Source organism: Ranitomeya imitator, chromosome 5 (genome assembly GCF_032444005.1).
Source record: "Ranitomeya imitator isolate aRanImi1 chromosome 5, aRanImi1.pri, whole genome shotgun sequence".
Classification (NCBI taxonomy): Eukaryota; Metazoa; Chordata; class Amphibia; order Anura; family Dendrobatidae; genus Ranitomeya; species Ranitomeya imitator.
The window spans coordinates 50,933,120-50,960,740 of NC_091286.1; the positions used below are offsets into that span (position 1 = coordinate 50,933,120).

General features: G+C 41.2%; 1 protein-coding gene across 1 annotated transcript in view; it reads right to left on the minus strand.

Moving 5' to 3' along the window:
- LOC138680525 (follicle-stimulating hormone receptor-like) overlaps positions 1–26,694 on the minus strand; it is a 205,966-nt gene extending 179,272 nt beyond the window's left edge. The window contains exon 1 of the mRNA XM_069767896.1: positions 26,522–26,694. Within this exon, the coding sequence (XP_069623997.1) occupies positions 26,522–26,661 (140 nt within the window). The 5' untranslated portion in view covers positions 26,662–26,694. The remainder of the gene's footprint in view (positions 1–26,521) is intronic.
- Between the last annotated feature and the right edge of the window lie 927 nt (positions 26,695–27,621).

Here is a 27,621-nt window from a genome sequence, read left to right on the forward strand (position 1 = left end):
TTTCGGACCGGTGAATGACGTCCCGGCTTCTGATTGGTCGCGTGCCGCCCATGTGACCGGCACGCGGCCAATCAGAAGCCGCGACGTCATTCTCATTCACAAAACTGCTAATTCTAGGAATTGAGGACCTGCGAATGACGTCGCGGCCTCTGATTGGTCGCGTGCCGGTCACATGGGCGGCACGCGACCAATCAGAAGCCGGGACGTCATTCACAGGTCCGAAAGGCGCGCTTTTTAAACAAAGAAGCCTCCCGGTTAGCAGTGTGAAGTCCAGGGGCCGCCGGAGAGGTGAGCATATCAATATTTTTTATTTTAATTCTTTATTTTACACATCCCTATGGATCCCAGGGCCTGAAGGAGAGTTTCCTCTCCTTCAGACCCTGGGAACCATGAGAATACCTTCCGATACTTGATGTCCCATTGACTTGTATTGGTATCGGATATCGGTATCGGCGATATCCGATATTTTTCGGGTATCGGCCGATACTATCCGATACCGATACTTTCAAGTATCGGACGGTATCGCTCAACACTAGTCCTTAGAGTAGTAAATACTTTATCAACAGAATGGGAATGCAAAAAAATGCTATTTACTTCCTCGGACGTATCTGTGCTTCACAATGTGGAGCAAAGATGGTCAGTTAGAGCCAAAATAACTTGCGATGTATTTCTGCAGTGTATCAAGTGGACAGAGCGATCCATCCAGGACTATTCTGTGCACATGTGATGTTCTGCGGCTCGGCGCTGGACCTGATGGATGTCTGCTATACAGTGAACAATCTGACCTTCTAGCGTTCTCTCTTGGAACAATTCTCTCTTTTTGGTGCCAAATTCTGCTTGGTATTAAAAGACAAATAAAACCGTACAGAAATGTGACCTCTTAATCACATATAATGGATTGAACTTTTTAACCTTTTTTTTCTATTAGCGGAGTCATAGATGTGACAGATTTATGGTTTAAAAATATTTTCCTAGCCAAAAAAAAAATCTATATAAACATTAATGGGATAACATGAACATCTAAACCCTTAATTTTCAAGCTCAAGACATTTTTGTGTTTATCAGTCATAGTCACATCTTAGAACAGAAGCAAGGGCCCAATATGTCAACAGGGGGAGGCTTTGGGACTTTGCAATCTTCACTTCAATGAGAATCTGTCATCAGGTTTTTGCTCCCCCATCTGACAGCAGCATAATGTAGAAGTAGAGTCCCTGATTCCAGCGATGTAACACTTACTGGGCTCAGCTCTGTATAACCCCGCCCACACCACTGAATGGCAGCTTTCTGTGTACACTGTTCATAAGTAGAAAGCTGCCAATCAGTGATGAAGGTGGGGTTAAACAGAACTCATGAATGTGGTGGACTACATGGCGGCAGGTTTACTAGCCCTCTAGTGATAATCTCCTGCTGATAAAACAGTTACTTTATTAAAATTACTCAAGCAGCCTAGCAAGTGACACATCACTGGAATTTGTGTATCTGTATATACATTTTGCTTTTGTCAGATGAGGTGGCAAAAAAAAGGGGTAAAAGATTTCAAGGCTGTTTTTTCTTAACTTGGCCATTGCAACGGACTGAAGCTGTTAAAGATGGAAACTTACAGCTAGGAGCGCCATTGTGCAGGGAAAAATTTGAAGGGGATGCAACGATTTGTTAAAGGGATATTCCCATCTCCAAGATCCTATCTCAATGTGTAATAGGTATAATAATAATAATAATAATAATAATATAATAATAATAATAATATTAGCAAATACATCCAATTAGAAATGTATGGTTTTTCTGATTCGCTATGTCTCTATCATCATGTGCAGGCATTGCAAGACCTTAGGTATCCATGGTTACTGACATAGAGACAGTTAGTTAGTTGCTAGTGGTCATAACCATGGATACCTAAGGTCTTGCAATGGCTGCACATGAGGAAAGAGACATAGTGAATCAGAAAAACTATACTACATTTCTAATTGGAGGTATTAGCTAATATTGTTATTATTACCCCTACTACATATTGAAATAGGATCTTAGAGATGGGAATACCCCTTTAAATCTCTGGATTGAAGGGATCCAAAAGGCTGGATTCCCTTGGATCATCAAGTGATGGCCCACCCTAGGGAGATGTGAGATGCCATCACTTTAGGAGATGATAATACTGTTTAACCTCTTGCAGTCGTAATTTGTCACATATCCATCATGTCTCATATGACCTAAGTTTCAAGTAATTCAAGAATACAAAAAGCCACATACATACAAATAAGAAATAAAAACAACAACAACATAATATTATAAATAAAGAAGTGAAAATACAACGAAGTTTCCTTTCTTATTCAGAACTCGGAGTTTTGCTTTACACACACATTCATTGGAAATTTACACATTGTGCTGTCATTTCTTATGGGAGCGTTCAAGAAACATTATGCCGAGATCACCTTTAGTTGACAAAAGACGACTCTGCAGAAAGAGTAAAGATCAGCCTTGTAATCTCTATAAAGTAGTAATGTCAGCAGGATGTCATGTTCCATGAACAAATCAGATGTTCACAGCAGGTAACGGCCATTTCCTCCGATTTCTCCTATTCCGGATGAGAACATTATGAGCGAATTTTCTATGTTTTGCTCATCAAGATTCGCAAACTAGACAGAATGCAGCTTGTTGTGAATGCGGGTGTATATATCTCTCATCTCTAGATACCACTAGCCTAGACTTTATGTTTCCAAAAGTATTAATCTGTGACTGGGCTGTAAATAGGATGTATTGGGCCATCAAGATGTCACTGTTTACTTTTCATGGTCAAATAATTCATGCCATTTAACAAAACTTTTTGAGAACTTTACAGATAGTTATATGCCAGAACTGTACTCACCCTATGGGCAAAGTATATACACATCTAGTTAAAGTGAAATTAAAGGCACCATAATAATTCTGGTATTATAATAAGGTATCAGCTGCCAGACAGACTATTTGGGGTATAACACCCTAAGTTCAGGTGCAGATGAGAGTATTTTTGGTTTGAGTGTGATCCGACAAAACATTGGATTGCATTAGGACCTATGTTAGTCTATGGGATCACAGGTGGGATACGGATCACAGGTGATGGCAAGGTCCAGCCAGCTTGGAAGCGATTCGGAAACCCCCTAGCCAGGTGGGGTTGGAAGCCTTCCTCTCTGTGCTGTGTTGTAGTCCCTTGCTGCCTTAGGCCTCACACAAGGTCCTCACTTTCTCTCTGTCCCTTTTAGTAGGACGCTACCAGCATGGCAGGCAACTCGAGCCTTTTTACAGATGTCTCTAAGTATGACTTCGGGCTGTATGTGCTGCTGTCCTTCGGGTGTTAATGGTGGGCAGGCCACCTGCAATCTCCTGTTCGTCGGTTTCTGCTGTGGGGCATACAGTTACCTCCACAACCTCGGTCTTCCTGCTACCGGTTTCTTGAGCTTCAGTTTGGAAGGGGCTCAGTCGCAGCTCCCCTCCAGCTCTTTACTTCTCCTCTGCTTCTCTTCCCCTATCAGTCTTCTACAGACTGCTCTGCTTCTCTTTCTTCCTTTCAGGAGCTGCAGAACCTCTTGTCTGCACTGCCTCAGCTTTCCTCTCATAGACTCTCTCTGTCTCTTTCCCCTGTCCCTCTGACAGACTGACCTACTAACTCCTCCTCCAGTCAGAATATATAGGGAAGTTCCCCTGAATCCGGGTCTCGAGCTCCCCCTTCTGGCCTGGAGTCAGAACAGTGTTGCATGTACTGGTTACCTTTTAAAGGGATCCTTCCTCGCTTCCAAGCATGGCATCACCCTCCCTGAGAGGAAAGCAATGCCACTGTAACAACCGGTTACCTGGGGTGTTACATGTATATATAAATAATAGATAGATGAAAGAAAAGCTGGCAATTCATGTTCTATGCACAGTAAAATCACACTGACATATTAGAATAGAATAGAGAGAATAGGTATATACACATAGATTACGTAGATATATAGATGTCAGTGACACATACTGTATATACAGTGTATATGTATATATATTACATAGATAGATAGAAGAAAAGCCGGTAATTCATCTGCCGTGTTCTCTAAAATCACTGCAGGATAGATGAGATGGATTACATACAGTAAATACAAATGGGATAGGTAGATATATAAATGTCACTGACAAATACAATTAGTGCAGTGTGCAAATTACTGGACATGTATTTAATTAATAAGTCATTCTTTCATTAAAGGACTATTTTCTGGGTGTCTGTGCTTTCATACAATGTGACTATGGGGTTATTAATGGGGGCGTCTTATTGACACCTCTCCATTACTAACCTCTGGGCTTGATGTCACCTGACAATACAAAGGCACATGATTTGCCGGCTTTTCAAAGAACACCGGTACGTAAAAATCGGACAGCACTTGCATGGTCTGAATGCTGTGCGATTTTTTTCTCTCACCCATAGGCTTACATTGGTAAGTCACGGCCAAGTCTCGGTGACAATCGCAGCATGCTGCAATTTTACATGCACATAGAATACACTGGAGAAAAAATATGGTGATGTGAGCTGCCCCATAATTTATTATTATTATTTATTATTGTAGCGCCAATTATTCCATTGGGCTTTACATGTGAGAAGGGGTTTACATAATAAAAACAAGTACAGTAATCATAGACAATATGAATCACAACTGATTAACACTGGTCTGAGTGCTATGCGATGTTTTTTCGCATAGCACTCGTCCGTATTCTGCGCTAGTGTGAGCCTGGCCTAATAGAGTTTGTTGAAAAGCTGCAGCATAGCCAATCAATAAGCTTTAAGACTGTGGGCACTTTCGGAGACATTACAGCCATGCCAAGTAATGGTGTAGGGATAGGACGTAGCTAGATTGAGGGACAGTGTTAGGTAGTACACTCTGCCTAAAAGACACTATGTCTACTCTGCACATGTCACTGTGGGAGAACTATGCTAAAAAGCCCCAGTGTGTACTCTGCAAACCCACTACTGTGGGAGTACTGTGCCAAAAGTCACTGTGTGTACTCTGCAACCCCCTTCTGTGGGAGCACTGTGCCAAAAGCCACTGTGTGTACTTTGCAGCCTCACCTGTGGGAGTACTGTGCCAAAAGCCGCAGAGTGTACTCTACAACCCTTCATGTGGCAGTACTTTGCCAAAGGATGCTGTGTGTACTCTGTGGGAGCACTGAGACAAAAAGCCACTGTGTGTAATCTGCAACTGTGCCTGTGGGAGTACTGTGCTAAAAAGTTTCTGTGTGTACTCTGCACACCAGCCTGTGGTAATACTGAGCCAGAAGTCACTGTGTGAACCTTGCAACCCCGCCTGTAGGAGTACTGTGCCAAAAAGCTGCTGTGTGTAATCTTCACCGCCACCTGTGGGAGTACTGGGCCTTAAAGTCACTGTTTGTACTGTGCAACCCCGTTTGTGGGAGTACTGTGCCAAAAAAGCTGCCTCATGTACTCTGCATTCCTGCCTGTGGAAGTATTGGTGCCTTAAAACTGCTGTGTATTTTGCACCCATATCTGTTTGGGAGTACTGTGCCAAAACGCCACTGTGTGTACTCTGCAACTCTGCCTGTGGGAGTCCTGTGCCAAAAAAGATCCTGTTTGTGCTCTGAATCCCCACCTGTGGGAGCACTGTGTCACAAGCCGTTGTGTGTACTCTGCAACCCTGCCAGTAGGAGTACTGTGCCAAAAGCCGCTATGTACTCTACAACCCCACCTGTGGGAGTTTGTGCCCAAAAGCTGCTGTATGTACTCTGCACCCCTGTTTGTGGGAATACTGGGCCTTTAAGCCACTGTGTGTACTTTGCACTCATATCTGTGGGAGTATTGTGCCAAAAAATTTACGCTGTGTGTACTCTGCAACTCCACCTGTGGGAGTACTGTGCCAAAAGCTGCTGTGTGTACTATGTAACCCTGCCTGGGGAGAACTCTGCCAAAAACCACTGAGTGCTCTCTGTAGCCGTGTTTGTATAAGCAGTATGCATCAAAAACAATTTGACTCTGCAGCTGTCTCATTGTCATGGGAGGAGAGAACTGTGCCAAATAGCCTCTGTGTGTTCTCTGCAACCCTACCTGATGGAGAACTGTTACAAAAGTCGTTGTGTGTACTCTGAAATCCTGCCTGTGGGAGTATGTGCGAAAAGCTACTGTGTGTACTCTTAGTTGGGAGAGTGATGTTGAAGGGAAAGGATCAATGATGATGTCCTGGAGCACACGGATGGATGGTCTATGGAGTTTGGAGATCGGTTGCAGGCTGGGTTGGGCAACCTTGCTACTGTTGAAGGAGCTGCAGTCTGGATTTCAGGAACTTTCTTAATGACTGTTGCTGCCGGATACATGGGCTTTGATTGTGTTACCTGTCATTTGGAGGAGAGTGGACTCTGATTACAGACTATAGTTCTGGTAGATATGAAATCTGTGGGCCAACCGAAAGTTGGGAGACAGTGAGTATCACCTGGTACGGGGCAGTAGGACTATTGGCCCCAGGGAGGGGATCTTGTGGACTGGGGCAATGTATTTTGGCCATCTACCTGGATTTGTTGTACAACCATGGACGTAAGGAATACAAAATTGTTGTATCGCTGACCTTCCTAGGTGATTATTACAACCCACAACCTTAGATCTTCCCACTTGCATTTTTAGATCTTGCTCTAATGACGGAAGTAAGGATGGCATGTAGTCCTTGTAGCGAGGATCCAGCAGGGTGGCCAGACAGTAAACAGCACTTGTAACAATCCGGACAACTTGGCTGTTGTTGAGCAGGCACAATAGCATGTATTGCTTCATGTGTGCCAGGCTGCCAGGAGGCAATGACAAGCTGTCTTCAGGGAAGGTGTATTGTCTGGGTCCTTGGTATCATCTGTATCTCTCCAGCCACATTCCAATGATGCCCGTGAGCTGCTTTGATTGCCAACATTCTGTGAACACAGTTGTTCCTCATCCCCCATAACTATCCCATGGCTGGACATTTGTGTACCAGGTTGTTGTTAGTAAAGGAACCCATCCTCCAAGACATGTGTGGACTCCTGGCCTTATAATAGAGTGAATTGGCCCTGTTCCTCCTACTCTTACTCCTTAGCCACCACCTCATCCATCATCATCTTTTTTTTTCTAGGAGGCATAAAAGTAGGATAGTAACGCTGATGATGGAGTAATCAACGCTGGCCATGTATCTGAAACAGCGCATCACAGGACTCATATCCCACATGGAGACCTACTCGTTGATCGTAAAGTGGTGTTTTCCGCAGAGCGACTCACCTATGCGTGCTGCAGTTCAAACTCCAGTATCACCTGCTGCTGCTTGCACAGTCTCCCTACCATCACCTGCTGCTGCTCCTACACTCTCTCGCTGTGCAAGGTGGAGTTTCACCTTGTTGGTACGTTGCATTTAAGGTGGTGAGCAGGAAGGCAAAAGTGATGCAGCATCGCAGACAGGCGAGGAGCAGCAGGGTGAGAAAGCTAAAAGTGTGCACAGACAGCCTAGACTTTCTGACCGGATGAGGAGAAGGTAGAGTAAGCGGAGTACGAGGAGGAAACACGGACAGAGAAAAGGCTAGGGGCCAGCACTAGTGTGCAGGAGCAGCCGAACTTAATAGCTAGGGGCTGGCCTTGGTGCTTTAGCACCCTGCTCCCTCATTTTTTGTGCAGCTTCTCCCCTCTGCAAATCCTTTATTGTTTCCCAATTGAACAATGTATCCACTTCAAGCTACTAACACTGACCTACAAAGTTGTCCATGATTTGTGCCCCCCTATATCTCTGAACTAATCTCCCGCCATATAATTTTTAGTCCTTCCAAGACCTCTTTTTCTCCTCCACAACTGTAAGTTGCTCATACAATTGCCTGTAAGACTTCTCCTGAGCATCCTCCATCCTGCAGAATTCTCTGACCTAGCACATCCGATTATCCCCTACATTCAGAACTTTCAAGTGGAACTTGAAAACCCATGTCTTTAGAACAGTTAACAGCCTGCAATGACCCCGCTGCAACCTCGCCAACACCAGAGCTGCTGCCACCCTTGAACCTACTGTCCTCCTTCCTCATAATCCTTTAGAATGTAAGGCAGCAAGTGTAGGGTCCTCTCCCCTATGTACCTGTCTGTCACTATTATTTTGCTCATTTTAATTTTTATTTATGTTTGTAGATAACCTCTCCTCATGTAAAGCACCATGGAATCAATGGTGCTCTAAACATTTTTTATAATAATAATTCCTCACATGATGTCCCACCCAGTCATCACCCCTGCACTCCTTCCTGGACTTTACACAGCAGAAAGTTGCAGCAGTTGGCACCTGTGTTTCAACATCATCAAAGATGTGCTGTGGTGGTCCGCTGACCATTTGCACTACCCCTCCCACGTACTCATGCTCCAACAGAACAAGTGGTTGGGCTTCAGTGCTCTCAACTGCTTCATATTGTTGGCCAGGGCAAGGTGGATGGCCAACAGAACCACAGACAGTAGAATGATTAAAAAGCTGACTTGGGGCTCAGACTGCTTGCCTGATTTGCATGAGGGTGAGATGGAAGACAGATTCCCATGAGCCGTAGGTGCTGAATATGTGCTTTCAGCAGGGTACAAGACTAAGGGTACCGTCACACAGTGGCACTTTTGTCGCTACGACGGTACGTTTCGTGACGTTCCAGCGATATCCATACGATATCGCTGTGTCTGACACGCAGCAGCGATCAGGGATCCTGCTGAGAATCGTACGTCGTAGCAGATCGTTTGGAACATTCTTTCGTCGCTGGATCTCCCGCTGTCATCGCTAGATCGGTGTGTGTGACACCGATCTAGCGATGCGTTCGCTTGTAACCAGGGTAAACATCGGGTTACTAAGCGCAGGACCGCGCTTAGTAACCCGATGTTTATCCTGGTTACCATCGTAAATGTAAAAAAAAAAAAAACAGTACATACTTACATTCCGGTGTCCGTCAGGTCCCTTGCCGTCTGCTTCCCGCACTCACTGACTGCTGGCCGTAAAGTGAAAGCAGAGCACAACGGTGACTCACCGCTGTGCTGTGCTTTCACTTTACGGCCGGCAGTCACTCAGTGCGGGAAGCAGACGGCAAGGGACCTGACGGACACCGGAATGTAAGTATGTACTGTTTTTTTTTTTTACATTTACGATGGTAACCAGGGTAAACATTGGGTTACTAAGCGCGGCCCTGCGCTTAGTAACCCGATGTTTACCCTGGTTACCCGGGGACCTCGGCATCGTTGGTCGCTGGAGAGCTGTCTGTGTGACAGATCTCCAGCGACCACACTACGACTTACCAACGATCACGGCCAGGTCGTATCGCTGGTCGTGATTGTTGGTAAATCGTATAGTGTGATGGTACCCTAAGTGAAAGAACTGAAGGCACTATCAGCCAACCAACCTAAAACCACCACTACTTTTTCTGGTCTCACCATTCATCTAGCTTTCGTCCAGAACATCCTGTTGCCTGCTTGCACTTGGCCGCATAGCAGCACAGATAGATAAAGGTCTCTCAATCTCTGAAGCATCTACATCACCACCAGCAACACGACTATGTCCCCTATTTGATGCTCTCCTCATTATTTTCAACCCAAAAAAAGTGCAGAATATTATACGACCTGAGTACATAAAGAGAGTGGCAAGCAGAGTATTCCCAAAAAACAGCAATGAAAAAAACACACAAAAACAGTATTGGATACCTCGTCCTCCTTCACCTCCTCAACAATCTCCTCCTCCACTTGGATCTCCGCCTACTGGTTCAAGGTTATAATTGTTTCTTTTTTTTATTCTGCTATTTTAATTTATTTTCCTATAGAAATTTGTTTGCAGGGCAATAGTCTTGCTCTTACCTTATTTAGCTTCATTTTGCAGCCCCATAGCCCTTACTATGACCATTTCACCTCCATTTTAACACACCAAAGTTCATGTTCCCATTGACTTTTATTTGGCTCGGGTTCAGGGTTAATTTTGGGGTCAAGTTCGTATACTGAATCAAACTTTTAACTAGTTCGGCCAAACTCAACGAACCCGAACATAAATGGGTCTGCTCAGCCCTATAGGTGACTAGTAGAGAAAAAATGAGGGAATCAATTTGCAGGAACATGGTCTAGTGGCCACATCAGTACTCCATGACCTCAGATAGAAACCCTGTGAAGCACTTTCTATCTTCCATCATCCCTGGCTCCTCTTTTCATCTTCCAGCATTGTGAGGTATCGTCACGCATGGCTAGCCAACCTAAAGAGGAGCCAGTGATGCCAGCAGGTATAAGGTGATTCCCTTATCTCTGGTGATAAGTTTTACTTATGGGAAAATCCCTTTAAATGGTCACTGGTGAAATCTAAACATGAACCCAGACTTCCCTTAATTATGTAAGCCATGTATGAACAGAGCATTTAACTTTAAATATTGCTCATCATGGAACATACTGACTTTGATTGAAGAGACATGACTCATTATGGAGACTTGTTTTCAAAGTACTGCTCCATAAAGAAACAAAAATTCGAAGTAGCTCATACCAGCCAAATCAAACACTCATCTATAGACAGTACTGTTTCGGGGGTTATTGCATCTCATCAGGACAGAGTTGCTCTGTACTAATGAGGTGCAAAACCCCACAACAGTGCTGTTTTCCGATGGGTGTCTGGCTTTGCTGGTAAGAGTTACTTTTCATATTTTTTTCACAAGTGTCTACAATGATTGTATTTTAGTATACACTTGCATGAACGCAAGGCGTAGTCATGGATGCTCCTAACTAAATATTTGCATTCATTCAACCAAAGAACTCCTATCAGATTTAGACCATGAATTAACAATGGGCTATCAATCATAGCTAGCTGATTTACAGCTCTTCTAATCTTCCACTTGAATCGATTACCCTCTGCCTCTCGCCCTAGGTCTCCATGTGAACACCACTGTTGAAATGCATTATTTGATTTATAATAGTCTCATCTTCTGCTTTATATAATTTTATAATAAAACTGATTTGTTTTTCAATAGCCACAATAAATCAGCTGTGCGAAAGCCCATAGAAAACTGAATAACCGAGATCATAAAACACACTTAGGGATAAGCAGGAGAATAGAAATCAAATAGGTGGTTATGTGACCTAAGGACATACAAGATCGATAACAGGTCAGGTGGAAGAAGACAAATATAAAGTTCATTACTGTCTTCGTGAGCTCAATTGGAAGAGGGAAGTTGAACAGTGAAGGCATAAAAGGAAAACAAAAATCCACAAAATGAGCACAAAATACTGTTAACAGGCTCAGTTCACAAGTCCAGGTATTATCCGTTTGGAATGGATCCATTATTTAAAAAAAACTGGATGTATTAGAAAAGGAGCAAAAATTGATGAACACTTTGGTTTCCATTTTGCATCCATTTATAATGGAATTATTTTAGTACACGTATCCCTGAACACCCCTAGTGTTCTGAGCATGTGCAGTGCTTAAAAATGGGTTTGTTAATGGATGACATAACATAGGGCAGCACGGTGGCTCAGTGGTTAGCACTACAGCCTTGCAGCAGTGGGGTCCCGGGTTCAAATCCCGCCAAGGACAACATCTGCAAAGAGTTTGTATGTTCTCCCCGTGTTTGCTTGGGTTTCCTCCGGGTTCTCCGGTTTTCTCCCACATTCCAAAGAATGGGAATTTAGATTGTGAGCCCCATCAGGGACATCGATGATAATGTGTGCAAACTGTAAAGCGCTGCAGAATATGTTAGCGCTATATAAAAATAAAGATTATTATTATGGTCCCTTTTCTAAAGACTTCAATGTTAAAAAAAATGGATCCAGTTGCCATCCATTTTTTTGCCTTTAAAAAAAGTTTTTCAAACTATGCTTTTTGGATCCTGGTCTGCTCATGTCTGGTCTCTTTTACTTGAAGTTGCATTGTCGTTATTTGTGACAAATTTATCAAACAATGTTTGTTAAATTTGGCATATCTTTAGATCTAATAATTCTGTTTAAAGTTGTTTTTTCACCTTTCTTTCTATTCTTCTACGAGATTGAAGTTTGAATTTTTTCTGCAACATTTTTAAGATTGTAATTCATTAATCAGGCTAAAATCTTATTTGCGTTTAAACCAGACTAAAGAAGCTTTCTAAAAGCATTGACATTAGTATAAAATAGAAAAAAACAACACATTTTTGTGCAAATACTGTATAGCGTGTGACATTTGTGCGATGTTGTTTTTTCCATGCTTAATTTGTATAGAATATAACAGGAAAAAGTCATGGCAGGCTTCAATGGATGTCATATAGAATTACTAATTTGTAAAGCACTGCGGAACATGTTGGCGCTATATAAATAAAATTATTATTATATTTGAAGCTTTTCCTCCAGGAAGTATTGCTCAAAGGAACTATGAACATTTACACCCTGGGTCCTATAGCATCAAGCAGTGCAAAACTTCACTATATAGTTTCTGAATCAAATGCATATATGCCTCAATAATCAGAAATGTAATTTTTGAATTATAAAAATGGTTTCTTTAATTAATACTGCACTACATATACCAAAATTATTGGGAATTTAAAAAGTTAAAAAATTGCATAGATTATTTGATAAATATTGGAATGACCAATGGATAACCCAAATTTTAAGCTGACTATATTCCCCCACAACAACCACAAGACAGATTTCATCAATCCAGGTATTATTTTAATCAGTATAATGGCGGCAACCTGACACTGTCTGTAGTTTACTGAGCAAAATTCTGCTGACAGGTTCACTTAAAGGCCTTAGTGCCTTGGAATATTGGGATGACAAGAAAACACCAATTTGCCTAAAATATACAATTTAGATTGTAAAAATTCATAAACAGAAATGTTATACTATCTAAACATAAGTATAGGAAAACAAATAGATTAAAGTATCTCACAGCAGATCTCAAACTATGTTTTTAATTTTTTTTTCTGAGTTTTTAATTGTATAATGGGAAACTGTCAGTTCATTAAACTGTCACCATATAATTGTGTAGAGAATGATTTGATGATCATCAATATTTTAGAATTTTGTAGGCGGCAAATGTAATCTGATCCCTAAGTGAGCTGAAAGCCTTTCTTCACTGATGAAAGATTTGAGTAGTGAATTCAAAACAGTCTGATAAGCCGGGAAAAAAAATATTTTTTTTATTTTTAGAGATTAAAAAGTTTCTTATCTTCACTTGTGCTTTTGATTTCTTAAAAAAAAAAATCAAATCGACTTCTCTTTAAACCAGTTAATTTCTAAATTGACAGATCGGAAGCGATTATCATGTTGGGTGTCATACAGCCAGATAAAAAAGAGAACATATTAAAATAAATTTGTACAAGTACAACAACGAGAAAGAATACAAAGCATGTGTTGTCCATCTTCCCTACAGTGTAACATAAGTTGGTGATAATAACACAGCTTACAAGCTGGCAGATGGATTCTAGTATATCCAATATCAAAATGCAAGAAAACATCCCATAATAAACAACATATTGATATCCTGCCAAATAATGAGGAAGGGAAGAAAAACAAGCTCACATCGAGTGCCCTTGTTTCTGCATACTTATCGGTACAAGAAGTTACTACATGATATAAATATGAGAGGAGAGCCCTGCAATAACTACTTACATTTTATAGATACACGCAATAGATAGAAATGTACAAAAAAATGCAAAAGACTGTTCCAAGTGATGGGAAAATATTGCAATTCTGTCATTGATTTTTTTTGGAGGGGGGGGCTTGCACAATGTTGATTGTGCACTGTGAATGACCTAGAAACATAATTTTCCAGGTCAGTATGATAACAGCAATACTAAGCTTTTATTGATTATTATTATTATTATTATTGTTTTAGTGCCTTAGAAAAGTTACTAGTCTTTGATTCTTCTTCCTATTATTATTATTATTGCTATTGCTATTATTATTATTGTTTTAGTGCCTTAGATAAGTTACTAGTCTTTGATGCTTATTATTATTATTGTTTTAGTGCCTTAGAAAAGTTACTAGTCTTTGATGCTTATTATTATTATTGATATCATTATTATTATTGTTTTAGTGCCTTAGAAAAGTTACGGTACTAATCTTTGAAAAAGTCAACTCAAAATAATTTTTTATTTTTTTTTAAATTTCAGATTTTTTTTCTTTTTTCTTTTGATGGAGCTGAACAAGAGATTGCCTTTTGCACATCAGAGTATAATAATAATAATAATAAGTGTATTAATATAGCGCCAGCATATTCCGCTGCGCTTTACAATTAAGCGGTGACATATACAGACAATAAATTGAATAGAAGGTAGGACAGTTGAATAGTTACAGGAGGAGTGGGAGCCTTGTTCGCAAGTTTACAATCTACAAAGAATTAGGGGAACTCAAAAGGTAAAATGAGTTTGTCATGTATGGTTCAGCCATTATAATAAATAGAGGTTATCATGTGAAGCTGCATGATCCGGTCATCAGCCAGTATGTTTAAGTACAGTTATTGTGTGCATGGAGGGTGTGGAGACTGATGAATAGGAGGGAGCAAATTCTGTACATTGTTTAGAAGGATCAAGAGGGGAGAGTTATGTTGGTGAGTTGAGGGGATAGGCCTGTCTAAAGAGATGTGCCTTTAAAGCACTCTTAAAAATGTGGGGGCTAGGTATCAGTTTGCTGTAGTTGTTGTGAATTCCGCTCTTGGGCTCCCTCCGGTGGTTGTAAGTGGCACTTTTGTGAGTTCTGCTCTTGGGCTCCCTCCGGTGGTTTTAAGTGGAATGGCTGCTCCTTGGATTTAGCAGTCTGCAGCTGCTTCCACTGATTGTCTTTCTGCTCGGCTATTTATGCCTGGCTCTTTCCTTCAGCAGTGCCACTTGACTATGGTTCCTGGTTGGATTCACATCTCTCTTGGATTTCCCTGATATCCTGACCAGTTCAGCAAAGATAAGTCCTGTCTTTGCTCTTTTCTGTTCACATGTTGTGGACTTATTCGTTCTGTGCATTCTATGTTTTGTCCAGCTTGTCAGTATGGATTAATTCAGTTAAGCTGGAAGCTCTGGGAAGCAGATTTACCCTCCACACCTTTAGTCAGGTGTGGAGATTTTTGTAAACTCTGTGTGGAATTTTGTAGTTTTTAATACTGACCGCACAGTATTCCGTCCTGTCCTATCTATCTAGCTAGACTGGCCTCCTGTGCTACATCCTGGTTTCATTCTACGTATGTCTTTTCCCTCTCCACTCACAGTCATTACTTGTGGGGGGCTATCTATCCTTTGGGGATTTTCTCTGAGGCAAGATAGTTTTCCTGTTTCTGTCTTTAGGGGTAGTTAGTTCTCAGGCTGTGACGAGGTGCCTAGGGAGTGACAGGAGCATCCCACGGCTACTTCAAGTGTTGTGTTGAGCTTAGGGACTGCGGTCAGTACAGGTATCACCTCCTTCAGAGCTCGTCCCATGTTGCTCCTAAACCACCAGTTCCTAACAGTAGTGCAGGGGTGTCAAACTGCATTCCTCGAGGGCTGCAAACAGGTCATGTTTTCAGGATTTTCTTGTACTGCACAGGTGATAATTTAATCACCAACTCATTATTTGTGTAGGTGATTAAATTATCACCTGTGCAGTACAAGGAAATTCTGAAAACATGACCTGTTTGCATCCCTCGAGGAATGCAGTTTGACACCCCTGCTGTAGTGCATTCCAAAAAACTGGCACAGCACGAGAGAAGTCTTAGAACTGGATGTGCGAGGTTCGGAGGGAGGATGTTAGTCTTAGGTCAGTTGCAGAACGTAGGGCACGTGTAGGGTGATAGACAGAGATGAGGGCTGATATATATGGTGATGAAGAACTTTGGAAAGCTTTGTGAGTGAGAGATAAGTTTATATTGTATTCTGTAGTGAATGGGCATAAAGTGGAGGCATCGGTGAAGCAGCTGGACAAGCTTATGACCGTGGCTGTTGCATTCAGGATGGATTGGAGTGGAGGAATTTGAATCTACAATCATTTTATTGCTTCTTCTACGTACTTTCATAGAAAGTATATTGACAGCAACAAACAAGAACAGAATTAGGGGAAATCACCTTTTTTTTAGAAAGCAGGATAAAGGCCTTTGTCCCATAGATATGCAATAAAGGGGATTAAAAGGGATTGTCCTGGGCAATATCAGTGTTTTGAATGTATTTCAAAATGAAATTAAAGGGGTTGTTCAATTATTTTTTTTTACTATGGGCCTAAAAACTAACAGGCAGGTAGTTGCTATCTACCTGTCTGTTCTCCTGCATGCAATTTAGCTTCTTTAAGTCAACAGAGCAGCTCTTTCTCTTTAGGGCTGCTCTGTTGACAGTGCATGACTGCCAATGCTGATTGATAGCCAGCTCCTCGCAATTGGGCAGTAGGGAGCCGGCTGGCAATCAAAATAACATCGGCAGACACGCCCCGTCAACAAAGCAGAGTGGAAAAGAAGCCACTGATTTGTAGAAGTGACATCAGCAGAAGCCAAAGAATAGCTGCCAGGAAAGGTCTGTGACCAAACTGTGCCTGCAGAGAATGGGGCCAGGTACAACAGGCAGGTAAATACCAACCACCTGCCTGTTTGTTCTTAGACCTATAGTTTAAAGAAGTCCATGATAACCCCTTTAGTTGAATTTATTAATATTCTTAAATTATGAAGCTCCATCAATCGCACAATTTTACTTCCACTTACAGGCCTCACCATTTCTGTTGGCCGAGACGTCTTCACATTGGAATCAGTCATGATGAGGCATGCGACAGGTTAAGCTATTGAAATGAGGCAGATGGATGACCCCCTGTTACCCATCACTGGTCACAGTCAACACGATGGAAGTGGGGAAGAAGCTTCCTTGGTGCCTCTGGTGTCTGTGCTGGAGCTTTCATATGAAAAGTACATTATTACAGAATGTGCAGTTAATTCTGGTTTGTACATACATCCAACCCACTTCCTTTCTGACTGACAGCTCTTGGCACAGAACAAACTTTTCAACATATCAAGATTATGAAAAGAAAACATTATGCAATTATTATATAGGAGAATTGTTTATATATATTTGTTTTCCTTTTTTGCGTATTTGAAAGCTGTTCTGGGGAAAGATCACATGCACTTCTCCAATATCAATTTACCTTTGAACAATATTACACAAATCGCATGGTTGCTTCCAAAAACTATTGTCCTATTTCATATTATCCAACTTCTTGCATGTGAAAGGGCAGATTTTTTTGCTCCAGGTCATTAGACAAGTATACAGCACATTACAAATAAATATATAAAGGTTCCTATTAGTGATGAGCGAGTATGCTCGTTACTCGAGTTTTCCGAGCATGCTCGGGTGTTCTCCGAGTATCTTGGGCTTGCTCGTATATTATGTTTGACCCCCCGCAGCTACATGATTTGCGGCTGCTAGACAGCCTGAATACATGTGGGGATTCCCTAACAAACAGGCAATCCCTGCATGTGTTAAGGCTGTCTAGCAGCCGCAAATCATGCAGCTGCGGGGACACAAACATAATCTACGAGCACACCCAAGATACTCGGAGAACACCCGAGCATGCTTGCAAAACTCGAGTAACGAATATACTCGCTCATCACTAATTCCTGCATAAAAACTGTCTGAGTGGTGCATTATTTTGCGGAGCTGGGTAATAAGGACTGATTTTCCCAATAATATGAAATAGACAGTGGCATATCCACACCAAATAATGACGTTTTTGTTGTGGATTTTTTTGCCAATTTCCTCGCGTAAAACAACTGACCATGTAAAAAACCTACTATATTCCTTCGCTCCCTCTATTGTTCCCTTCCTTCTTTCCATACCATAGTGATTTGTCATCTTATGTGAAAACTACAGCCAATCACAGACTGCTACACAGTCCCGCCAAACGAGGTGAGGTTGGAATTTTTAAAAATCGTTTTTGTTTTACTTACGACTCAGAAAATATGCCCTGATAGAGGATAATCTGAATCAAAATCTTCAATAATTGGTATTTGGATTTTGTTTTACCAATTGAACTCACTGTGGAAATTTTGCACCAAATCCTTGACTAATCTTTAAATAAAATTGATACACTGTGGATTAATTTTTTTTTGCACAGGTTATTTTCTGTGTGAACATTTTCCGAAAATGGGTTTTGTTCAGATTTAATCTTATATTTTGCTGCTTTTTTCCTTTGAAAAATCTTGTTTGAAAATCCACACGGTGAGTATTGAGTTTTTCTTTTATTGATTTCCATACTTTTTTTAATAGTGGACCTGCAGATTTTGTTGAAATCTGGATGGAAAATCGGCGGCAAATCCGACATGTGTGGACACTGCTTAAACAATGAGAAACATTTTTAAATGCCGTCAATATGGCATCTTATTATTCAGAATCAATGATAATCCAGCATTTGATTCCAGTGCAGAGCAAACCCTTTTTTTGATAGATTCCAGCTGATCTTTCTCATTGCTTTCATTATTTCCACATTCCTTATTCAACAGTCTGATTAATATTTAAGTCCCATACCTTCCACCTGCATTCGCGCATTTCTACCATAGTCACATTTCTAACCTACTATCGTAGTAGGTATAACTGTTGAAGTTCAGTTCGAAGACAAGGTCATAAAGACTTTGACTGCACTCATGGAAATCCAAAAAGGGACCTCATGGTCTTCCATGTGCTGATGTTATGCAAGAAACAGGAGAACATAATCCCAAGACATGGTATTAAGGCTAGGGTCATACCACCGTAATTTCTCTAAGCTGAAAAAATTGGGCCAATTATTATGCTAATCACACTCTGATTAAACACTGATCAGAGTTTGCTCAGAGTGTGACCATAGTGTGATCTGATTTTCTTGGATGAGAAGATGGGGGAAAAAAAAGTCTCCATCTTCTCCATTGTGTTGGTCCGTGACTACCAGACGGCACTCAGATGTCTGATAGCCATCCGAATATCGGATGCATAATTGTGCATACTGCGATTTTTTTTTTTCCTGATACTGACAATTTCCGTGGAAAAAATTTGGACATGGCCCCGTAGATTAACATTGAGCTAAGCACGATCTGATGTTTTGTCGAATCGCATTTGGACTGAAAAAACGGTTGTCTGCACGAGCCCTCAGCAAAGTGTAAGCCAGTAAACTGCTGAGGGACTTCAATAAACATCTGATCAGCCTTTTATGTGGCTCAGGCTACATTGAGACATTTTGGAATACACTGACACAAAGGCATACACTGAATTACATGCAATCTTGTGGACTGCAGCTGTCACTTAACTGTTAAAATCAAAGAGTAGTGCTACAAATTGTCTATGTATCTCCCTGGCCTAAGTAGTGAACATGATAGCGAGTGATAAGCAAAGAAATAGTCCAACTTCATGAATAGATTCTTCTTTATTTAAATGAGATCCATACACAGGACACGAAAAGTCACGATAACAGGTGAATTTGCGCTAATATAACACTCACATCAACGCAATTCAGGTGAACACTCACCCTTAAACATAACCATGCATTGATATGAGCGTTATACTAATGCAAATTCACCTTTTATAATGACTTTTTGTGTTTTGTGCATACTTATCGCTTATTTTGGCGGCTGCACAGCCATTGTCCAAGCTCTGAACGGATGGGTCAACATCAATGGTGTTATGGAATCCACATTATGATAGCGAGTGACCTTCTTGCAGTATCTCCAAGCCCACTAATTCAGCAACATGCACACCTCTCGTCAAGTAAATTTACATTCCCAACCAGTGAATCGACAATATATACCCAAACTCTGGTCTACAGGACTACTCACATACTTTACATGCTGAATGTCAATTGTCAATGCAGGAAATCGTCTATATATTGTGAATGTTCTCTAGGACCACAAAGAACCTTGTGCAAAGAGACAAAGAAGTGGTCAGGTACCAAAATGACAGACATCAAAAAGTGACTGCAGATACTGACAAGCAATATATTAAAACCCCTTTCTGACCTTTGACGTACTATCCCATTGAGGTGCCCTGGGCCTATCTGACCCTCGACGGGATAGTACGTCATAGCGATCGGCAGCGCTCACGGGGCCCGTTGTCAGCTGCCTATCGCAGCTGACATCTGGCACTATGTGCCAGGAGCGGTAACGGGCCACCCCCGGCACATTAACCCCCGGCACACCACAATCAAACATGATTGCGGTGTGACGGCGGTATAGGGAAGCATCGCGCAGGGAGGGGCTCCTTCCTCGCTGCAGGCCCAGATCCAAAATGGCCGCGGCATCCGGGTCCTGCAGGGAGGGAGGTGGCTTACCAAGTGCCTGCTCAGAGCAGGCGCTTGGTAAGCCTGCAGTTCTGCAAGTCAGATCGCTGATCTGACAGAGTGCTGTGCAAACTGTCAGATCAGCGATCTGTGATGTCCCCCCCTTGGGACAAAGTAAAAAAGTAAAGAAAAAATTTCCACGTGTAAAAAAAAAAAAAAAAAATCCTAAATAAAGAAAAAAAAATATTATTCCCATAAATACACTTCTTTATCTAAATAACAAAACAGACAATAAAAGTACACATATTTAGTATCGCCGCGTCCGTAATGACCCAACCTATAAAACTGTCCCACTAGTTAACCCCTTCAGTAAACACCGTAAGAAAAAAAAAAAACGAGGCAAAAAACAACGCTTTATTATCTTACCACTGAACAAAAAGTGGAATAACACACGATCAAAAAGACTGATATAAATAACCATGGTACCACTGAAAACGTCATCTTGTCCCGCAAAAAACGAGCCGCCATACAGCAGCATCAGCAAAAAAATAAAAAAGTTATAGTCCTCAGAATAAAGCGATGCAAAAATAATTATTTTTTCTATAAAAGAGTTTTTATCGTATAAAAGTGCAAAGACATAAAAAAATGATATAAATGAGGTATTGCTGCAATCGTACTGACCCAAAGAATAAAATTGCTTTATCATTTTTACCAAACGCGGAACGGTATAAACGCCTCCCCCAAAAGAAATTCATGAATAGCTGGTTTTTGGTCATTCTGCCTCACAAAAATCAGAATAAAAAGCGATCAAAAAATGGCACGTGCCCAAAAATGGTACCAATAAAAACGTCAACTCGTCACGCAAAAAATAAGACCTCACATGACTCTGTGGACCAAAATATGGAAAAATTATAGCTCTCAAAATGTGGTAACGCAAAAAATATTTTTTGCAATAAAAAGCGTCTTTCAGTGTGTGATGGCTGCCAATCATGAAAATCTGCTAACAAACCCGCTATAAAAGTAAATCAAACCCCCCTTCATCACCCCCTTAGTTAGGGAAAAATTAAAAAAATGTATTTATTTCCATTTTCCCATTAGGGTTAGGGTTAGGGCTAGGGTTAGGGCTGGGGTTAGGGTTATGGCTAGGGTTAGGGCTAGGGTTATGGTTAGGGTTGGGGCTAGGGTTAAGGATACAGTTAGGGTTGGGGCTAAAGTTAGGGTTAGGGTTTGGATTACATTTACGGTTGGGAATAGGGTTGGGATTAGGGTTAGGGGTGTGTCTGGGTTAGAGGTGTGGTTAGGGTTACCATTTGGACTAGGGTTAGGGGTGTGTTTGGATTAGGGTTTCAGTTATAATTGGGGGGTTTCCACTGTTTAGGCACATCAGGGGCTCTCCAAACGCGACATGGCGTCCGATCTCAATTCCAGCCAATTCTGCGTTGAAAAAGTAAAACAGTGCTCCTTCCCTTCCAAGCTCTCCCGTGTGCCCAAACAGGGGTTTACCCCAACATATGGGGTATCAGCGTACTCAGGACAAATTGGACAACAACTTTTGGGGTCAAATTTCTCCTGTTACCCTTGGGAAAATACAAAACTGGGGGCTAAAAAATATTTTTTGTGGGAAAATAAAAGATTTTCTATTTTCACGGCTCTGCGTTATAAACTGTAGTGAAACACTGGGGGGTTCAAAGTTCTCACAACACATCTAGATAAGTTCCTTGGGGGTTCTAGTTTCCAATATGTGGTCACTTGTGTGGGGTTTCTACTGTTTAGGATCATTAGGGGCTCTGCAAACGCAATTTGACGCCTGCAGACCAATCCATCTAAGTCTGCATTCCAAATGATGCTCCTTCCATTCCGAGCTCTGCCATGCGCTCAAACGGTGGTTCCCCCCACATATCAGATATCAGCGTACTCAGGACAAATTGGACAACAACATTTATTGTCCAATTTTTCCTGTTACCCTTGGAAAAATACAAAACTGGGGGCTAAAAAATAATTTTTGTGGAAAAGTTTTTTTTTATTTGCACGGCTCTGCGTTATAAACTGTAGTGAAACACTTGGGGATTCAAACTCTCACAACACATCTTGATGAGTTCCTTAGGGGGTCTACTTTCCAAAATGGTGTCACTTGTGGGGGGTTTCTACTGTTTAAGTACATTAGGGGCTCTGCAAATGCAATGTGACACCTGCAGACCATTCCATCTAAGTCTGCATTCCAAATGGTGCTCCTTCCCTTCCGAGCCCTCCCACGTGCCCAAACGGTGTTTCCCCCCACATATGGGGTATCAGCGTACTCAGGCAAATTGGACAACAACTTTTGGGGTCCAATGTCTCCTGTAACCCTCGGGAAAATACAAAACTGGGGGCTAAAAAATAATTTTTGTTTTATTTTTACGGCTCTGCATTATAAACTTCTGTGAAGCCCTTGGTGGGTCAAAGTGCTCACCACACATTCAGATCAGTTCCTTAGGGGGTCTACTTTCCAAAATGGTGTCACTTGTGGTGGGGGGTTTCAATGTTTAGGCACATCAGTGGCTCTCCAAACGCAACATGGCGTCCCATCTCAATTCCTGTCAATTTTGCATTGAAAAGTCAAACATCGCTCCTTCACTTCCGAGCTCTCCCATGCGCACAAACAGTGGTTTACCCCACATATGGGGTATCATCGTGCTCAGGAAAAATTGTACAACAACTTTTGGGGTCCAATTTCTTCTCTTACCCTTGGGAAAATAAAAAATTGGGGGAAAAAGATAATTTTTGTGAAAAAATATGATTTTTTATTTTTACGGTTCTGCATTATAAACTTCTGTGAAGCACTTGGTGGGTCAAAGTGCTCACCACACCTCTAGATAAGTTCCTTAGGGGGTCTACTTTCCAAAATGGTGTCACTTGTTGGGTGTTTCAATGTTTAGGCACATCAGTGGCTCTCCAAACGCAACATGGTGTCCTATCTCAATTCCTGTCAATTTTGCATTGAAAAGTCAAATTGCCCTCCTTCGCTTCCGAGCTCTGTCATGCGCCCAAACAGTGTTTTACCCCCACATATGGGGTATCGGCATACTTAAGACAAATTGTACAACAACTTTTTGGGTCTATTTTCTCCTGTTACCCTTGATAAAATAAAACAAATTGGAGCTGAAGTAAATTTTTTGTTAAAAAAAGTTAAATGTTAATTTTTATTTAAACATTCCAAAAATTCCTGTGAAACACCTGAAGGGTTAATAAACTTCTTGAATGTGGTTTTGAGCACCTTGAGGGGTGCAGTTTTTAGAATGTTGTCACACTTGGGTATTTTCTATCATATAGACCCCTCAAAATGACTTCAAATGAAATGTGGTCCTTAAAATAAAAATGGTGTTGTAAAAATGAGAAATTGCTGGTCAACTTTTAACCCTCATAACTCCCTAACAAAAAAAAATTTTGGTTCCAAAATTGTGCTGATGTAAAGTAGACATGTGGAAAATGTTACTTATTAAGTTTTTTCTGTGACATATCTCTGTGATTTAATTGCATAAAAATTCAAATTTGGAAAATTGCAAAATTTTTAAAATTTTTGCCAAATTTACATTTTTTTTACAAATAAACGCAGGTAATATCAAAGAAATTTTACCACTATCATGAAGTACAATATGTCTCGAGAACACATTGTCAGAATCATCGAGATCTGTTGAAGCGTTCCAAAGTTATAACCTCATAAAGGGACAGTGGTCAGAATTGTAAAAATTGGTCATTGACGTGCAAACCACCCTTGGGCGTAAAGGGGTTAAATAACTAAATTTATCTGTAAAAGCTTTCTGCTTACCAACACAGTAAGAATTGCCACAACCAACTATGAAAATCATACCATGTGAGTTTGTATTCCCACTCTGATTTTCTGCCATAGTAGCCTGGCTGTTCACCGACTTACATTTTTCTTATCAGCATTCAGTTTCAGTTCCTACACCTTCCTTCACATAGGCATGCGCACATTTCCACCATTATAAATTAATGTAATAGCCCTTAAATTGTAACCCAAAAACAAAAACTTCCATCGGCAGGAAACTTATTTGCAATGATCATACGTCACCTACCAACTTTGTAACTTCTTCAAGAAATAAGAAAACCTTGAACAGGTGACAGATAGGTGGTGGTCTAGTAAACAGTGCTTGAAATGACAATTAGCAGTTAAGGTACCGTCACACTAGACGATATCGCTAGCGATCCGTGACGTTGCAGCGTCCTCGCTAGCGATATCGTCCAATGTGACAGGCAGCAGCGATCAGGCCCCTGCTGTGCTGTCGCTGGTCGGGGAAGAAAGTCCAGAACTTTATTTCGTCGCTGGACTCCCCGTAGACATCGCTGAATCGGCGTGTGTGACACCGATCCAGCAATGTCTTCACTGGTAACCAGGGTAAACATCAGGTTACTAAGCGCAGGGCCGCGCTTAGTAACCCGATGTTTACCCTGGTTACCATCCTAAAAGCAAAAAAAACAAACGCTACATACTTACCTACCGCTGTCTGTCCTCGGCGCTCTGCTTCTCTGGTCTGGCTGTGAGCACAGCGGCCGGAAAGCAGCGCGGTGACGTCACAGCCAGACCAGAGAAGCAGAGCGCCGAGGACAGACAGCGGTAGGTAAGTATGTAGCGTTTGTTTTTTTACTTTTAGGATGGTAACCAGGGTAAACATCGGGTTACTAAGCGCGGCCCTGCACTTAGTAACCCGATGTTTACCCTGGTTACCGGGGACCTCGGGATCGTTGGTCGCTGGAGAGCTGTCTGTGTGACAGCTCTCCAGCAACCAAACAGCGACGCTGCAGCGATCCGGATCGTTGTCGGTATCGCTGCAGCGTCGCTTAGTGTGACGGTACCTTTAGGTGTAGACCAGCAAATGGGTGAGGGACTTTAAAGACATATATTGTCTGCACAAAATAATTAGCGAAGGTTCAAGGTTTGTGTGAGGTTGAGTGCAATCAGAATAACATTTATGGATGGTGGATGGTATCTGTGAAATAGCTTTAGTATCTGGTGAATCTTGACATCTACAATTTTTAAAGGTAGATACGGTAATTACCAAGGCTGACTTTAGACGAAGTATGGTCATGGCCAAGGTTCCAAGGTTTCATTTATGGTGACAACAAATAGCACCAGGACAGAGTTCAACATCTAAGCAGAAGATGAGCTGTAAGAGTTAAAATATCGATGGGATGCTCCAGGAGTCTTCTGCTGTCTCTATTTTTTAGCTTCCGCCTTGCTTATGTGGACGGCAGCTGACAAACAATGCTGAAACAGGAGGCCACTTTCGGGATGGGAGCCCTGGACTTTTTGCCAGTATGTCCTCTCTTATGGTCAGCAAAGACCACCACTTAATACTAAGTTCACCAATGTTGAAGTATAAGCATAAGCAACATATCCGATTCTATGGTCAATTTGCCATGACAATCACATTCATTATTATCCCCCCGGGGAAGTTATATGGCTAATTCAGGGACTGCAACACATCTTTTGCATAACTCTGGTCATAAGTCACGTCTATGCCAAGAAGTCTTTGACTTTACTAAGGTACAAATGGGTAAACCGTACCCTCCTCTCTGCTGTCACTCAAAAAGTATTACAACCTGCTTCGCGTATTCGACGACTGCACATAAAATACAGGGGATTTTAAAAATCCTATAGAAAAGCTCTGCGTGCCAGCCAGTTTCCCATTTTGATGTCCTATGATGTGATGTTGTTAATAGTCTTAAAGTGCTTTGCATATATTTTTTTGCAAATAAAAGGATTAGCATTTTCTCAGCGTAAGTACACCGAATATTTCATCAACGTGTTTACTCCTAATTCTGTGCCTACTGAGCTGCTGCTCGGCCGCCCGTGCTGACTCTCTGCTTTCCTTTGCCTTTTATGTATCATTTATTTATAATAAGTCATTTCCTCCTAAGTTTATGCAATTTTAAACAGATTCGTCTAATACAATGAATATCTGATATAGAATCTTTCGCTCACCGTAAACCGTACTGCTGCTACGACTATTATTACTAATACTACTTTTACTACTATTACTAATATTACTACTACTAATAATAATAATTAATGTAATAAAATAACACTGTAATCATGTAAAATCAGGGCTGAAAAACAATTAATATTCCAGTTATATTGTAAATATGCTCGTACGGATGTAGCAGATCTGATTTATTGCAGCACAACTATGTATCAATGCAAGTTTTACAAAGGACCTTATACTAAATTACCTGAATACACCAATAACGCGGCCCCGAAAAGATAAAAAAAGAAAAGAAAACACCATCTCTGTCCTGTTACATTTCTATAAACAAACATAATTAGACTGAAGCAACACCATCAATATGTATATTATCAGACTGACGCTTGGAGGGAAGTTTTGCACTTACACTTCTGAAGCATTTTTGGGAATATCCTGGGGGACATGCTCCACCTTTCTTCCCTGACAGCTATAAATGCTTTTAGAATAGTGACATCCACAAGAGGGGTAAATGAGAACCAGTGCATACATGTAACTCAGGAGCCTCATAACTGCGTACAGTACAGGACACGGCTGCTTTTCCCATTCAGTCAGAGATCCCTGTGTCCTGTATCAACAAATGAGTTAAGTCCGCCTTCAGACTGAGCCAAGCCCCGAAGTGCTGAGAAAACAATCCATCTCGTAGAATACTATTTAGTAACCCAAGTCTTGGTGGCAATTGTGTGACCGTTTTAATAAAAAAAAAAAAAAAAACAACAATGAACAAACAACATTCTAGCTTCCCAATGACCTTGAAACAAACTTTGAAGTGATTAAGCACATAGTTCACATCATGAGTTATGAGTGGAACATAGAATTCGTTTCTATTTTTTTTTCTCTAAAGGGAATACGCCATAAAAAAAAATATTGTCAACAATTTGAAAAATGTAAAGTGTTTATGTTTTAATACATATATGTGTCATTTTTTTTCTAATGGTATAAAATCTGAAAAATAATTTAAATTATTTTGTTATGTTCCACTTTTAAACACTAGGGGGAGCAACTACTGACATTTGCATTGAAAAACTGGTGCACTGCTAGCTCACTTTACGATTGCAGTAAAAGTGGGCGGACTTTGTTCATATGGGTGTAATGTCACCACTCCCTTTTTTGAGTGTTTGGAGTGTCAGATGTCCTTGCATTTTCTTACAGGATGCTTTACATGGGACGATTAAAGGGACATCATTCTAAAAAAAAAATGATGTTGGTGGAAAGTATAAGAGAAATTGGTATAATCGTTTATCTATTTTTGGCCTGAGGCGGCCCCAACAATTGCTGTCACTTTTGAACATGACATCTCACCACATTTGTTCCGTTAGTATACTAAAACTAAAGTTTAGCTTGTTCACTTTTGTGTAGGTTAAAGCGACGTCCCCAAAATGTAATGTCATCCCTTATTCATAGGATTGGGGATAATATACTGATTACTGGTGGCTCTGTCTGGTGCGAAGGTCCACTCCATTGTTTCTC